This window comes from Pseudopipra pipra, chromosome 5 (genome assembly GCF_036250125.1).
Source record: "Pseudopipra pipra isolate bDixPip1 chromosome 5, bDixPip1.hap1, whole genome shotgun sequence".
NCBI classification, from domain to species: domain Eukaryota; kingdom Metazoa; phylum Chordata; class Aves; order Passeriformes; family Pipridae; genus Pseudopipra; species Pseudopipra pipra.
The window spans coordinates 57204683-57220711 of NC_087553.1; the positions used below are offsets into that span (position 1 = coordinate 57204683).

The 16029-nt window shown below is 34.7% G+C and overlaps 1 protein-coding gene across 7 annotated transcripts in view; it reads left to right on the forward strand.

Moving 5' to 3' along the window:
• Positions 1-16029, forward strand: part of BRD1 (bromodomain containing 1) — a 65647-nt gene that overhangs the window by 26453 nt on the left and 23165 nt on the right. For 5 of the 7 annotated variants that reach the window (XM_064656221.1, XM_064656220.1, XM_064656219.1 and 2 more), the window contains 6 exons: positions 1247-1403; positions 6947-7078; positions 9293-9421; positions 10384-10696; positions 11447-11707; positions 14899-15387. In XM_064656221.1, coding sequence (XP_064512291.1) covers positions 1247-1403; positions 6947-7078; positions 9293-9421; positions 10384-10696; positions 11447-11707; positions 14899-15387 — 1481 coding nt within the window. The remainder of the gene's footprint in view (positions 1-1246; positions 1404-6946; positions 7079-9292; positions 9422-10383; positions 10697-11446; positions 11708-14898; positions 15388-16029) is intronic. The other 2 variants (XM_064656223.1, XM_064656224.1) reach the window with 2 other exon arrangements.

Below are 16029 nucleotides of genomic sequence, written 5' to 3' on the forward strand. Positions count from 1 at the left end.
TTTCATCCTTACCTGCAAAACTGTTTTATTCCTGATATTAAAAGGGAAAAAGCAGCAAAATACTAGTATGTGATACCTGATAATCCCTCTACTACTGATTGTAGAGTTTTGCTGTGGGTAGTAATATACTGAGTGAAGAATTAACAGATTTTATTGTTATTATCTTTTCTGTAACTGTTTTACATCAGGTCTCTCTCCAACTCACCCTTGCCCCCAAATGAATAAACAATCTCTCTAACAATAAAGATGATTGGTGCCTTGGGGCGTCTCGTGTTAATTTTGCAAGGGCTGCCATTGGTAACAAATACCTGAATTATCATACATAACCACTAACATTTTTTAAATTTTTTTTGGCTGTGATTTCAAGATACTGTAGGCACAGAGGGGTGAAGATCTGTTTCAGATAAACTTTTTTTTTTAATGTGTATTTTGAGAGGCCAGTGTCATGTGTGAGACTTGGACATTCTAACATGTCATTATTTGAAAAATAAGAGTCAGTATTGTTGTGTGTGATGTTCATATAGCACTCTCCTAGAATATTTGTAAATGAGTATATGCAAACAGTATTTGCATTTGTTAAAAAGAAACTTGGAGAAAATATTGATTGATCTTGATAGTTTGCTTAACTATCATCCTCACTTGTGTCTTTTCTGTGTGCTGTTTTTATCGTATGTGTGGGGTAAAATAATAACTGTTCTTGTGTTTTACATTTTCTGTTCTGTTTATTTGTCAAAAAATTGATATTAATAGATGAGTAATACAAGCCTTTTGCTGCATGTTTTTATGTAAACAGTTTGAAGACATATGTCTAAAATAAACTACTAATTCTTTGTGTAGATGGCAGCAAATGATCTGAAGACTTTCATAGTGATTTAGAGCTTTATTTCTGATTTTATTTTCAATAGGAAAATTATTCTGAAATGTATATAAAGTTTTATTCTCAGCCCTAATCTGGGATTGATCTTCAAATAATGATCATGAAAAAATTGATTCCCATTCGCTTTATAAAGTACCCTAATATATTTGGTAGAAACTACGGTGTCAAGCAGATGTATTTGATTGTAGTTTACTGCTCTGCAATAATTGTGCTGGAAGGGATGTTATTGAAAGAAATTAGTAACATTGTGATTACTTCTGGGTTTACAGTTTTTATATATTTGATGTTTAACTTCTGTACTTGATGTATAGACAAATATGTTTTATGCTTTGCTGTGAAAAATACAATATCAGTTTTTCCATGTTTTAGATTAAATAAGATTATGAATCAGGTGGCCATTCAGCGAAAGAAGCATTTTGTTGAACGAGTGCACAGTTACTGGTTGCTTAAAAGACTGTCTAGGAATGGTGTTCCACTGTTGAGAAGGCTGCAATCCAGTTTACAGTCACAAAGAAACACACAACAGGTAAGTGACATACTTTTTACTTATGAGTACAAAATTAACTAGGAAGTAAAAACTTTCTCTTACTCAGGACTGAGCAAATTATTTACCTTATTCTGAAGTGATATTACCTATATTTGCAGTCGGGAATTATCTAATACTTTTTAATTTGTGACATATTAAAAAAAATTGTGTGGATTTTTCTTTTGTTTTGCTTAAATGTTTCACAAAAATACTGTCATCAAAACTGTCATAATACCATTATGTTTTGACTAGTGTTGTGGTTTTCTGTAACTCATTACTCAATGTGCTATGAGTTAGATAAGAAAAAAAGTTATTTTAAATTCATCAAAAGGTGCAATGCATATGTCATGTTTGACACTTGAAAAAAACAGGTAAAGGGTTAGACAGCTAGTTTACAGTTTTCAAATTCAGATCCTTATTGCCCACCGTATTCAGTAATAAGAGAACAAAGGGCAAGTTGTTGATGAAGTTCAAAGACATATTTCAACTTTTAGTTTCACCTTTGACACAATTGTGAGATTGTAGACAAGCATAAATGTATGCTGATACATTGTTCCAATAAGACCCATTCTAGCTACAATATGTCTGGATTGGTTATAAAGTTGTACACACTTACCAGTCAAGTGCTGAAAAACATCAAAGCAGTGACTCCAAATATTCTATTGTTTTGGTTTCCAGTCTCTGGGTAGCTTAAAAAATAATTAAGGCTCCTGAATTGTGTATATATGTCCGTGTGTGTAGACCTTGAAATGCTGATGCATCATGTTATGGAGCATCCCAGTTACCTTTTTGCAACTGAACGGAATATGTAGTTGGCTGTGTTCTTTCCATTCTCTGAGTGCTGTTCTTGTAGAATAGCCTCTAAAACTTAGGAATTAATAATAATTTGCTTGTATTAAATTGAGATTCCCCTCCCTTTAAAGCTGAACTGTTATTTTTGTTAGAATTGTATTTCTATTTGCTGATTAAGTCATTATTGATGTCACAAAAATACCATGGTCAACACTGCTTCCTGATTATTTGATTATTTGATCAGTCACATTTGTGTGTATGTATTTTTTTTAACTTTTCATGTGAAAAACTAATTAATAATTCCTAGAACAAATGAGGTTGAAAAGGACCTCTGGAAGTCATCTGGTACAACCTCCTTCTAAGCAGGGCCACTTAGAACAGGTTGCCCAGCACTACGTGCTGCTGGCTTTTGAATATCTCTTAAGGGTGGAAACTCCACAATCTCCCTGGACAGCCTGTGCCAGCGCTTGGTCACCTTCACAGTTAAAAAAAAAAAAAAAAAAAAAAAAAAAAAAAAGGCAATGTTTAAGCAATGTTTCTGATGTCCATTCTCACTTTGTGCCCATTGCCTCTTGTACTGTCACTGGGCACCACTGAAGGGAGCCTGGCTCCATCTTCCCTACAGGTATTTTTGTGCATTGGTGAGATTTCTACCCCCCTGAGCCTTTTCTCCTCCAGGCTAAACAGTCATGACTCTCTCAGCCTTTCCTCATAGCTGGGATTCTCAAATTCTATTTAGGTGTATTCCTTTTAGGTGGAATTAACTTTGAATATAAGTTGACCACTTGTTTATCTTTTTTCATTGCTTCTGTATTGCTCCATTTTGATACTATTTTTTGGGTTGTAATTTCTGTAAAATAATTTTATATTCTACTTTTAATCTTTGATTAGTCTTTTACTTCTGCACAAGAAATTACTGTTCTGAAGAGTGGAACCTGGCAGTTACCTAATAATAGTTGAAATTCATTTATTCAGAAAATAAACTTCTTTTTAAATGAGCTCGGGTCCCTAAAAATAGTGAAGTCAAGCACAGAAATGTAGGGCTGTTGTGGCAGTATAGAACTAGACCATTGTTATTGTCTGAAAAAATAAGACATGCTAGTTGGTCTTTTGGAAGTATGTTTTATACTGAGATGACATGCAACTGTCTGCAACATTTCTAAATATTTAAATAGTCACTACCACAATAAAACGATTATTGTAGTTGATGTTTGATTAAAATAAAATAGGCCTTACACAGGACCTGTTTAAAATTCCAGTGCCTGTTTACACTTCGGGACAAACACTATTTCTTTATTTTCTTTTCTAAATTTAGAATGATTCTTAAGTAAGGAAATAATGAAAATATTTTCTAAATAAATTAGAAGCGATTTATATTGGTCTGTTAAAAATTGGGGCCATTCTGAGGCTATTCTTTTGAAAAGAAAGAAGAAAGTTTCAAGCTGAGCTGAATGTCAAATGATTCTGTTGATGAAAAATGTGTAGGTAGTGCTTTTCAGTGAGTAGCAAGTGTCCTGTGTATGACATTGTGTCTTCTCCATAGCACCTTCAATATGTATTTATTAAAGCAGTCATAACTGCAAAGCATTTAGTGCATTAGTCATCTTTGTTACTCCTAAGTATAAACCAAATTATAATCAAGACCTTAATAAACAGTTGTGAGAGCACCTCAGAATTTTTAGATAGAGATGATTGTTTTGTTTATTTCAATCCAGATGGGAAAATTATTTTTATTTTATGTGAGAGGTCAGAATATCAAGAAACCTAAATAGGTTTTCAGTCAATTAAAGAAACATAAACACTGATGTAATATAAATACAGAGCAGATTTTTTTTAATTCTTATTTAAACTGAAAAGAAATTTTATGAGGAACCAAAACCCTGAAAATGGTTTCGAGAGGCCTGGTGGAATGGGGGTTTGATGCCTTCTCTTTGTTTACTAAAACAAATTTGACGAAGGGAGAGGCTTTTGTGATTTATATTTACTTCCAAATAAATGTGTTCCAGAGCTCAGTGCTCTGATATGCTTTTGAAGGTGATGTTTATATCAACTAAGAGTTCTAAACCAGGGGAGAAGGTCTTGGTGTATATACACTGCCTCACCGTGTGCAGGAACTGCACATTTTCTGAAAGAATGTTTTATACTGTCACTTCTCTCTCCACCTAGAAATTCAGGAAATGCATTGGAATACTCCTAATAAATTTATGTCCCCATTGTTTTAGCTTTTTTTCTGTACTTAAAAAATGCTCAAATAAAAATAAGGCATGAAATTTAAGTGTAGAAGCCTATTGCTGCTGTAATGAGGTTGGTTGAGAGGTGAAATTAGGAGAAATAAAGTAGAAGGTGCTGGTGAGTTAAGACCATACCTGCACTGAAGATTTCAGTAAAAACACAAGTTGCAACCAATTAAATGTTTTTGACTGATTGGCATACAAGTGCCAGCAGAGGGTCTTAATAAAACTAATTGTATTGCTCAAGGTCCAGTTTCATCACTGTAATTCTGTTTTTGTTTGGCTTATATTAAGTTACAGTCTCTGTAAGGAGTGAGGCTGTTCTGGTGTATTGACATCCAGAATAAGGAGGGATGTGTTGCTACAGTATTCCTGATAGTATGCAGGGAGACTCATAGCATATTCCTGGTGAGATCATTTCTCACTTGATGCGTGTTCTGTGTGTAGACTTTTTTTTTTGAGTGCAGCTGTACCTTGAGGTTTAGCCAAATACTTGTGTCAAATGAACTACCCTAAGACCTGCTGTAACATTTTTTTCTTGCTGTATTTAAATTTCTTGACCCACTCTAAAATTAGTACGGTTTTCTGGACTGAGCTTTCAGCAGGCTCAGTTGCCCAGTTTCATAAATTGTGTAGTTATATAGGGAAAAAGAGCGACTCTGAATGTTTGCAAGCAAAGGGAAGACAAACCGTCCACTTCTGGCCATCACCACAACTTAATTTTGGTCCTGTAAAATGGTAGAACTGAAAAAATAGTATAGCTATGTCAGTTAGGAGTTTGATTGCTTTTCCACATGTGGGATCTGTACTGGGACACGAAGGGAATTAGTGGCAGTGTAGAACTTGCTTTTTCAATGAGTCTCTGAGAACTTTAAGGAATTGAAAATGTGCATATTAATTTTTTTTTTCTGTCAGAGTTTACTTTGAACTATTCTGACCCCAACCAGTTAAATTATTATGTCTACATCAAGATTTAAGTCCTTGAAAGAAATGATAACTTTCAGTTGTAATAGTCATTGGGAAAGGGAACTAGAAGTTTCTAACTCATATTTTTAGGTTGGGGTTTTTTTGTGTGTTGTGGGATTTTTTTTGTTGTTGTTTTTTGGGCTTAGTTTTTTTTCTTACTGAAAAGAGGAACAAACTGTTGTTTTCAGATTGCTATATTCTAGTGCAGAGATAGTTGATAGTTAAAGATTTTTAACTTCAGTGAAGTCAGAGATTTGAATAAAACTAATTTTGTAGCTTTCATGTGTACTTGTCTTTACTTTTACAAAGTATATAAAGCAATAAAATATGATGCAGATGATAGAATCATAATGTTGCTAAATATATTAGATAATGGTTTTAAGCTGCCATTTTTTGCAATTCTGTGTTTTGAGCCTTCTGTCTGAAAAATTGCACAAGGTTTCTTTAGAGGACCTATGGTACTTCTAAATTGTCTTTCCTTAAGGAGGTTATTGCTTTTAGTGTAATAATTTGTAATATTATTTATTGTTCATCTACTTAGTCACTTTTCTTTATTCCTCTGTCTTCTACTTTTTTATAACTTATGGAATTTACTGTTTTCATTTTAGCTTTTAAATCCTCCCCACAAAGATTGCTTATCAAGTGTTTTGCATTATACAAGTTACCAACAAGCATACAAGGTTTTCGATGTCTTTCAGAGACTCTTTTATTAAATACTCATTTTTAAAATGTAATAATAATAATTTCCCAAAGCAGATGTTTCTTTTGTGTACTTGGTACTGATATCAGGACTTCTGTTTCTTTATGTCCTCATATCTGGAGAATTATCAATACCCTTTGAATTCTCTGTGAGTTTTCCAATATCCTCCCTTTTCCTTATGAAAAATAGTAAAGGCTAACAAGAAATGCTCTGGGATTTGTATGTACAAATCAAATTAAATACTGCAAGTGTTTAAACGTTACTTACTCTTAAAAATGTGTAAATTAAATTGTCATCCATTCTCTGAAAGGTTCTATTACTGCATTATTTATCTGCAGTACCATTTGAAGTTACCGTATTATCTGATAAACAGCTTTTCATCTCCTCTGTTTCGAAGCCATAATGATTTTGTTCTGTTACAAGCGTGTCCTAATTCTGCTGGATGTGGGGGAGGTGGACTCTGTTGACCACAAGAATAATTTGTTTCTACCAGCCTGGAGTTTCTGATGAAACTTATGTTGTTTTCCTGGTTTGAATTTTGATGCGAAAATGCCATATTGTATTTTGCAGCTTGTTATCTTTGTGGGTTGCTGTTTGCTGTATTGCTCCTTCTCATGTAAATAGCTGTCACCATAGGAATGCTTTCCAGTTTATAGATTTTGTTTTCAGGTAGACCCCTGAGAAACTTTAGAAGAAACCCTGACCAGAGGTTTTCTTTTGTTGCAGTATGAAGCTTATGATCAAGTGCCATAACTGTAAGACAGTAGTTTCTCCCTTTATGTGCATACATCCTGTAGTTGCATAAAGAGGTGCGCATTTTTCATTTCATGTAAACTTTTTGATTCCTTTTTTAGAGAGAAGATGACGAAGAAATGCAAGCCTTAAAAGAAAAATTGAAGTACTGGCAGAGGCTGCGCCATGATCTTGAAAGAGCACGTTTGTTGATAGAACTTATACGTAAGCGTGAAAAATTAAAAAGAGAACAGGTAAATGGAGCATCTTTTAATTTGGTGAAACTTTTCTGAAGGAAATAATTTAAATATTTTTACATGTAGTTTTCAGTAGAAGGACTGCTGTCTTTTAATCCTCATGTAGGATCAAGGAACATATGTGCATGTGTGCACTCAAACTGTTTAAAATATATAAAATTTTCATAGAGTCATAGAATGGCTTGGGTTGGAAGGGACCTTTAAGATCATCTAGTCCAACCTCTCTTTAATGAACAGGGACATCTTCAATTAGATCAGGTTGCTCAAAGCCCCATGCAACCTAACCTTTGATTTTCCCAGCAATAAGGCATTTACCACCTTTCTGGCCCACCTGTTCCAGTGCTTCACCGTCATTGTAAACAAAAATAGAATTACTCTTTATATTTAGTCTGAATCTACCCTCTTTTAGTTTAAAATTGCTACCCCTTGTCTTGTCACTACAGGCCCTACTAATCAGTTTGTCCCCATCTTTCTTATAAACTCCCTTGAAGTACTGAGAGACTGGAGTAAGGTCTCCCCAGAGCCTTCTCCAGGCTGAACAATCCCACTTCTCTCAGCTTTTCTTCAAAGGAGAGCTCCAGTCCTCTGTTCATATCTGTGGCTCTCCTCTGGACTCTCTCCAACAGTTTCATGCTATTCTTATGCTGGGGGCCCCAGAGCTGGATTCAATACTCCAGGAGGGCAGAGTAGAGGGGCAGAATCACCTCCCTCAGCCTGCTGGCCACAATTCTTTTGATTCAGCCCAGGATACAATTGGCTTTCTGGGCTGCAAGTGCACACTGCCAGCTCATGTTCAGGTTTTCATTCACCAGTACCCTCAAGTCCTTCTCGATAGGGCTGCACTCGATGTGTTCGCCCCTCAGCTGGTATTGGTACCTGGAGTTGCCCCAACAGATGTCAGGGTGATTGAAGTCCCCATCAGAACAAGAACCTTTGAGCACGATGCCTCCTGTAGCTGGAACAAGAAGGCTTTGTCAATACGTTCCCCTAGATCTGAAATAAAGGACAAGCACAGGGTTTCCTCTGTCACCTCGGTGTCTGCGCTTTCAACCTGCTTGTTGCTTTTCTTCAGAGACAGCTCTTCACAATCTGTTCATCTGTTGATGTAAAGGACAACCCCTCTACCCTGTCTTCCTGTCTTGTCCCTTCTTAACAGCCTGTAGCCATCAAGTCACACTCCAGTCATGGGTTGTGTCCCACCAAGTTTCAATAATGGCAATGAGGTTGTAGCTCTTTAGCAGCACAGTGGCCTTCAGCTCCTCCTGTTTGTTGCTCATGCTGTGTGCATTGGTGTAGAGAAATTATTTAACTAGCCATTCTGTTAGACTTGGAAAGACAATTGGTTTCTGAAGAAGTGTAGAAAATTTGATCTCTTCAGGCTTTCCCAGTACACGTGCTTATATGGAGTTGCACTTTTATTCTTCTGTCACCAAAAAAAGAAGCTGCATCTTAAGACCTACAATATTCTAGAGTTAACATTACTAGGAGAAGAGATTAGAGGAAATGATAATGCTGAAAGATAAGATTTTATATGGAAACTGTGAAAGCAAAATGTTTGCACTTGGGGGTTTTTGATGGTCCTTATTTATAAAAACACCATTCAATGCTGGTAACTCTTTAAATGGCCTCAAAATTAAACTGCAGAGAAGTTGAAATATTGTAAAACACTGGAAATTCTGAAGGATGTTCAAGTATTTGAAGATGTTGATTCTGGTTTTTTAAATTATTTTCTTGGAATTTACACAGAATATTATCTTTCCAATTACTCTTTGTTTTGCTCTTATGTAGCATATAAATGCTCGTCAGATTATTTAAACTTTGAACATAGCAGTACAACTAAAATTTAATTTTAAACATATTACCATTAAATTCTTTCTATTTTCACATTGTTGGAGAACTGCGAAGTTATTCTTATGTAACATCTTTTCAAGGAAAAGAAATGCATTTAGAAGTGGAACAAAATTCTTATATATAAAATACAAATTTGAGTTCTGAGAAGCTGAAGGAATGAGAGGTTTTCAGCTGATGATTTTATAAGGGAAAAAATAAAATCAAATAATGCCAACTGATGATACTGAAAGTAGTATTGAACTCATTTACTTAAATGTATATTTTATTTCATATCTGACATATTGTATATTATGCTGCAAAGCAACTTTAATACAGTATGTTAATGAAAAATGCTCAACTGGATAATTGTTACTTCTTTAGGTCAAGATTGAGCAGGTTGCTATGGAACTTAGGCTTACTCCATTCACTGTACTTCTGCGATCAGTTCTGGATCAGCTGCAGGAAAAGGATTCTGCTCGTATATTTGCTCAGCCAGTGAACCTTAAAGAGGTGTGTTTGCAGCTGTGTTTCCTGATGTTTACATATGGGTTGGTGGCACTTAAGTACAAGAAACAAATTGTTGCATGCAGGGTTGGAAGCAGTGTTACCTTTTAATCTTTATTCTGATAATTTACTGTGTGAGTTATGGTTTACTGCTATGAAAGCCTTTTATTGTTTATATACCAAAATAGTATCTGGAAATACTTGTATGGAATGATCGATACATGTTGCTATTTTGCAATAAGATGATTTTGATGAAGCAAACTCTTAAGGGTATCAAAAACTGAAATGTTGATACTATGTTCTTATTTGCAGGTGAAACTAGACAGAGTATGTATATATGTACATGTAGATGTGTGTACAAAACATGTAAATATGTCTATATAAATTAAATGGATGTGTGTGCAGATGCTGTATAGAATCATAGAATCATTAAGATCAGAAAAGACCTCCAAGATCATCAAGTCCAACCTTTGACCTAATACCACCATGCAAACTATACCATATTGTGAAGTGCCACATCCAGTTGTTTTGAACACTTCCAGGGATGGTGGCTCCACCACTTCCCTGAGGAGCCTGTTCCAATGCTTAACCACCCTTTCAGTGAGGAAATTTTTCCTGATATCCAACCACAACTGCCCCTGGCACAACTAGAGGCCATTTCCCCTTGACCTGTCACTAGTTGCCTGGGAGAAGAGGTACATAAACCCACAGAATTCTAAAAACATACAGTTTCAGCATCTCTTAGTAAAGCTCAAACTTGTTGCCCAAGGTGCAGAATCTTGTAATATGTAAACGTCTGTTGGCATGCAAATATTTGAAATATCACGATGTGCAATTCTGAGCTACATTTTGAATTTTTTACATTGAAGTGTTGCAAAATATGTTTAAAATGTGTATCAGTTAACTAATATTACTTTGGCTGTAATAAGAAAATTTTACCCATTTGTGTTTTAAATATTTGTTCAAAGGTTCCAGACTATTTGGATCATATTAAACATCCTATGGATTTCTCTACCATGAGAAAACGGTTAGATGCTCAAGGCTATAAAAACCTCAGTGAGTTTGAAGACGACTTCAATCTTATCATAGATAACTGTATGAAATACAATGCAAAAGATACAATATTTTATAGAGCTGCAGTGCGGTTAAGAGATCAAGGAGGTGTAGTTCTCAGGCAAGCTAGGCGAGATGCTGAAGGAATCGGTTACAATAATGAAACTGGAATGCACTTACCTGAACGGCCTAAACTTGAGACACCCCAGCCTTTCTCTTGGGAAGATGGTAAGATGTTTTTCGATTATTTTTAAAAGTTGCATTTTTTCATTACACACGGTGTGTACATTCCATACACATGTTTAGGTTTGTTGCTGTTTGCTGACTAGATTCCCCACTTCCCTATTAAAAACAGTGCTTGAAAGATTCTAGTGTTTCTATTCTACTAGATCTGTCATTAGAAATCAGTGTTACCTAGATTCTGATTTTGGCAGTGTTAGAGCCTAATTTAAAAACTTACATGGAAAAGATTTTTAAGCTGAATGCTCTCTTTCACATGATTATATGTGCTTTTAAGCCATGAAAAGTGCTCATAAACTTCAGCACGTTCCTAAATAACCTACTCAATTAAAAAACAAAGCACGTTTGTAATAGTAGGATTTAAAATTTATTCTATTGACATACACGTCATTTTTCTGAGGTTTTCTGAGGTTTTGGCAGTGAAGGAGAATATTTGACACATTTCTTTTATAACCGTAATTTTGTCCTTCTCATTTACAAGAAGGAACTCCCCTTTTAGGGTGGGAAGGATTATGTCTTTCTTCTGACCTTTTAATTCTTTGCACTGTTACTTAGTCTTTTTGAGCAAAATGGTGATTAAGAAGAAATTAATTTCAACATTTCTAACTGTAATCTAAGCAGCTTTTTGACAATATCTTTTTATTTTGGCATGTGAATTTTACTTTTTTTTCCCTCCTGTTGGTATTATTATTCTGGGAAATACTAATACATTTGCAATTGTGCGTGTTTTGACTTCAGTGGATAGGTTACTGAATCCTGCAAACAGAGCACATATGTCCTTGGAAGAACAGCTGAGAGAGTTGCTAGAAAAACTTGATCTGACCTGTGCAATGAAATCCAGTGGGTCAAGGAGCAAAAGAGCAAAGCTGTTAAAGAAAGAAATCAGCATTATTCGCAACAAACTCAGTCAGCAACACAACCAAGCTCCTCAAATAGAATCAGGTATTGGAAGTTTTGAAGAAGAAAGTGCAGCATTAGAACAGGATGGAGAAGAAGAAGGTAAGATTGTAAACCAGATTTAAACGAGTGCTGTTCTGAGCCTCTTCAGTCAGATGCTTTAATAATGTGAATTAAAGGGTTTAATAAATGAATATTAATTTTAAATTTAAAATACTTATTTTAAATTAAAAATATGCATTTTAAATATGCAAATGACCACCTAATCCCAACAAATATTTTAAGAATAGAATGATCTTCTTAAAAAAAAAAACTTACCTCCATTGTTTTTCACTACAGCAAGGCTTTTAAAAATATAGGTGTTAAGAAATGAAAGTGCAAACAGTGTCATACAAAACGCAGTTGGAAATGCCTGAATGGAAAATATCTTTGTACTTTTGGAAATGCATTTAAATTTCAATATATATATTGGGGATCATGTGAGCCTAGACAGTAATGAAAAATCTGTTGTACTGTCTCTTGTAGCCTTTTTTATTCTCTACTCCAGACTCTGGGGAGGAGGGTGGGTAGATTTGGGGTTTATTTATTTATTTAAATAAAGCTAACTATTGATAGGACTTAATACTTTTCATGTTGTAGAATCGAGTCAGTCATATCTACCCAGCTCTTCCCCTTTTGGTTCTCTTCCTCCTCAAAACATTTGTCTCAGAACTGTATTTACTCTTGGCTGATTGCCATTGATTTCAATGATAGCAATGTGCTAGAAAGACCTAACTTCATATTTCAATTGAACAGCATAATTCGCATTTTTAGCTTTCAAATGAATTTCTGAGGTCTTTATTCCTCATTTTTAAATGATGCAAGAAAATCTATCTATCAAAAAAAAAGTTCTGTTGAGTTTGTTTCATGGTCATCTCTGAAAAATTAAACTTCTTTAGGAGAGTTAGAGATGTGTTTCATTTTGAATAAGTGCATTGAATAGGAGGAGGAAAGAGCTCAAGGGAAAGTGGAAGCATGGTAATAAATAGTCTCTGTCTGTTGCAGCTTGATGCTATCAAAATTTTTAAAAGGTGAAGTCAATAAAATGACTGTCCTTAACTGCCATTCAAACAGCAGTGTAGTGTTTAATTCTTAGTATAGGTAAGAGACCACTTTCCAAACATATAACTTGCTTGAGATTTGAACAATGATAGAAAAAGCTTCCATGAATTGGCATATTATCTTGTTCTGAGGCTTTAAGTATTCTCAGAATGTTTAATGATCTCTTTTATTTTTTTTTAAATTTGGTGGTTTTTTTAATCAACTGATGATGGTACTAAATACAGTTCTTTAGGAATGTAGTTTTGGCAGCTAAAGAATACACTAACTTTTTTTGCTTGTAACTTAACATTTTTATGTCACAGCCTTTCACTTCAGCTGTTTACCAAAAAATAGTCCAAAGTGAACAGTAGCAGTGTTCTTGTATTTACAGTATGCTTTTTAAACAAAACATAATGAAAAGCATGATCCAGGGTTGATTGGCATTGTTTTTATAGTTCTGATCTAGCAAAGAATAATATTAATTAGTTCAAATTTCAGTTCTCAAATAGAAGGTACTTAGAGGAGTAAAGAAAACAAATTGCCGAAAAAAGATGTGAGAAATGTAGAAGAATACTGTGCCCAGGATCTGTACAGGAGCTGACTTTGGAAGTGCTGTGAATTACCCCCTTACAATTCTGTTTTCAGTCTCCGATAATGTAAAAAATGATGGTACCAGAATAATCCCATGAAATTTAGGTTTTATTGGCTAAAGGCTTCTCAAGGGGTTTTATGTTCTTAAATCTTTTTGTGAATATTTTCTAGTTAATTTTAAGAAAATCAGAATTTGTTCACCAAGAACAGTCACCTTGGACATTCTAAACTACAGGCTTTTTTAATTGATGGTACTTTAAACGTGCTTGTCTGACTGTACATTTTATTCCACTGTCTTCCTGATACTAGTTACCAGTTCTGATACTTGTGTGCCATCAAATTACATGAGCACAGTCACGGTGCATTTTAGAAATATGTATTTTTAGTACAAACTATGCTATTGTTGATTAAACCTTAACAGGGTTGAGGTTTTCCTGCACTTAGAATTCATTGATTTCCAAGTAAACATAGCTGGGCCAAAACCGAAGCAATATAGCCATATCCCCTGCAAATAGAGGGCTTAAATACTTGGGGGTATTATACCTTTTTTCAGGTAATAGAAAAATTAATTAAGTTTTAAGAATTTTATGTGATAGCATAAATAGTATGTTGGTCTCATACAGTTACTCTAGAATAAGTATTTCCTTTCTTATTTTTTGAAAGATTCTTTGGAAGCTAGAAAGGTTTTAACATCTTTTTGAGTTGATAATTATGGGTTAGGACATCATTCTGTTTGTATTCAGGCATGCTGCAATAGTAGAATGTTTATTTTCTTTCCCAATACTTGGGATTAAAAACTGAAACTACTTCTATTCACTCACAGTTATGTCTCCATTGTCTTTTCCCAGTGGAACTGACTGGGACACAATCACGTTAAAATAAAAGGTGGCTGGGGGGTGCTGGAGAAAAAACGGTAGAGGGTGGCTTTTCTGATTTCTCCTATCAAATCTATATTGTCAAGTGTGTATTTGTAAACTAGTGGCTAATCAAGCTGTAAGATTTTGGGGGTCTTTTTTCCTCCCCTCCTCTATTGTTTCTTTTTGGGTTTGGTACATAAAACTTCTAACCGCACCTGCAAAAACAGCTTTACAAATCTTGCCTTTCAGTAGATTTTATAACACATTTTAGCTCACTGGAGTACATCAGGTTAAAAATAGGGGTTTTTTTCACTGTTTATGTGGTAAAATTTTTCTTAGGCAGGTAAGGTGAATATTGATAAGGTGAAATAGATAAAATTATCAAAAATTTTACTTGAATGGCAGTATAATTGCATTTAACAGATAATCATCCACCACCCCAACTTTCTAATAAAAAAATAGATTTTGTAGTTTTTAGTTAATGAAACTAACACAAATGCATGAGAAGTAAAAAGTATTTATCCAGGTATAAATTGTTAACACCAACTATAAACACCTACTTTTCTACCCCTGTTACGTTCCCAGTATAAAAGTAGGAACTACTAACTAGGACAGATTGTTGCTAGACAAGTTTTGGTTTTAAAATGTTATGCTTTGTTTCCAGACAACAATTTATTTGGTGGGCTGCACATTTATAGTGAGTTTTATAATAGACTTTATAACTACAAGTTTTCAAAAATCACACTCTATTTATAATTTTTTCAGGAGATAAATCTCCCCCTAAACTTGAACCATCAGATGCATTACCTCTTCCTTCAAACTTGGAGACTAATTCAGAACCACCAACCCTCAAACCAGTAGAACTCAATCCAGAGCAGAGTAAGCTTTACAAAAGAGTAAAATTTGATAATGAATTATATAGCACTTCCATTCAGAAAGAAATAAATGGACACACTCCAGAACACTTACTTGACAGTAATCTCAATGAGTCGACTGTTTCTGCTGTAGCTGAGTCATCAACTGATGTAAACAGACGTACATCCATTCTCTTCTGCAAATCGAAAAGTATAAGCCCCCAAAAGTCTGCAAAGAACACTGAAACCCAGCCAACTTCTCCACAGCTAGGGACCAAAACCTTTTTGTCTGTAGTCCTTCCAAGGTTGGAGACACTTCTGCACCCAAGGAAAAGATCAAGGAGTGCATGTGGAGATTCTGAGGTTGATGATGAGTCCCCTGTAAAGCGCTTGGATACAGGTAAATGTTTACAAAACTTATTTGAATGGATGCATCTGGAAAGTTGACATACCTGTTATTTTCTTTACATACATGTGATTGTAAATCTTCATATTTTAGCACTTAGAATAGGTTTTCCTCATAGTTGAGTTCAGAAAATTACAGATTCATTTTTGTGTTGGCCCTATACAATTAGACTTTACTGAACCAAGTTTTGGTTCTTTGGTTTCATGATGCAGTTTTCAAGATTACATGTATAGGTGGGTGAATTTTTTATTTATTTCCTTTTGTTGAAACCAGTAGGAAAAATGAATCAGCTGATTTTCTGCAAATTCCCTGTTAAATTACATGGAATTCACACGTAGTGCCAAAACTAGAACTCTTACAAGCAGGACCATGAAAAATACATGTTCTATGTGTGACTTCATTTCACCGTATTGTTACTCTAAGCATATTTTCACATTACGAATCTGATGACTGTGTGTGAGGTGCTTTGTATATCCATGTGTTTTAGGGAAATGTTAAAATCCCAAGGTATAATGACCCTTCTTGTGGCTTTTTCTTTAGTCTGTACACTTAAAATTAAGTTGAAGAATCGAAGTGTAAGATTATGCTCTTAATGGGACTTTTCTAAAGAACATTTTAAAGAGAACGTTATCTTGA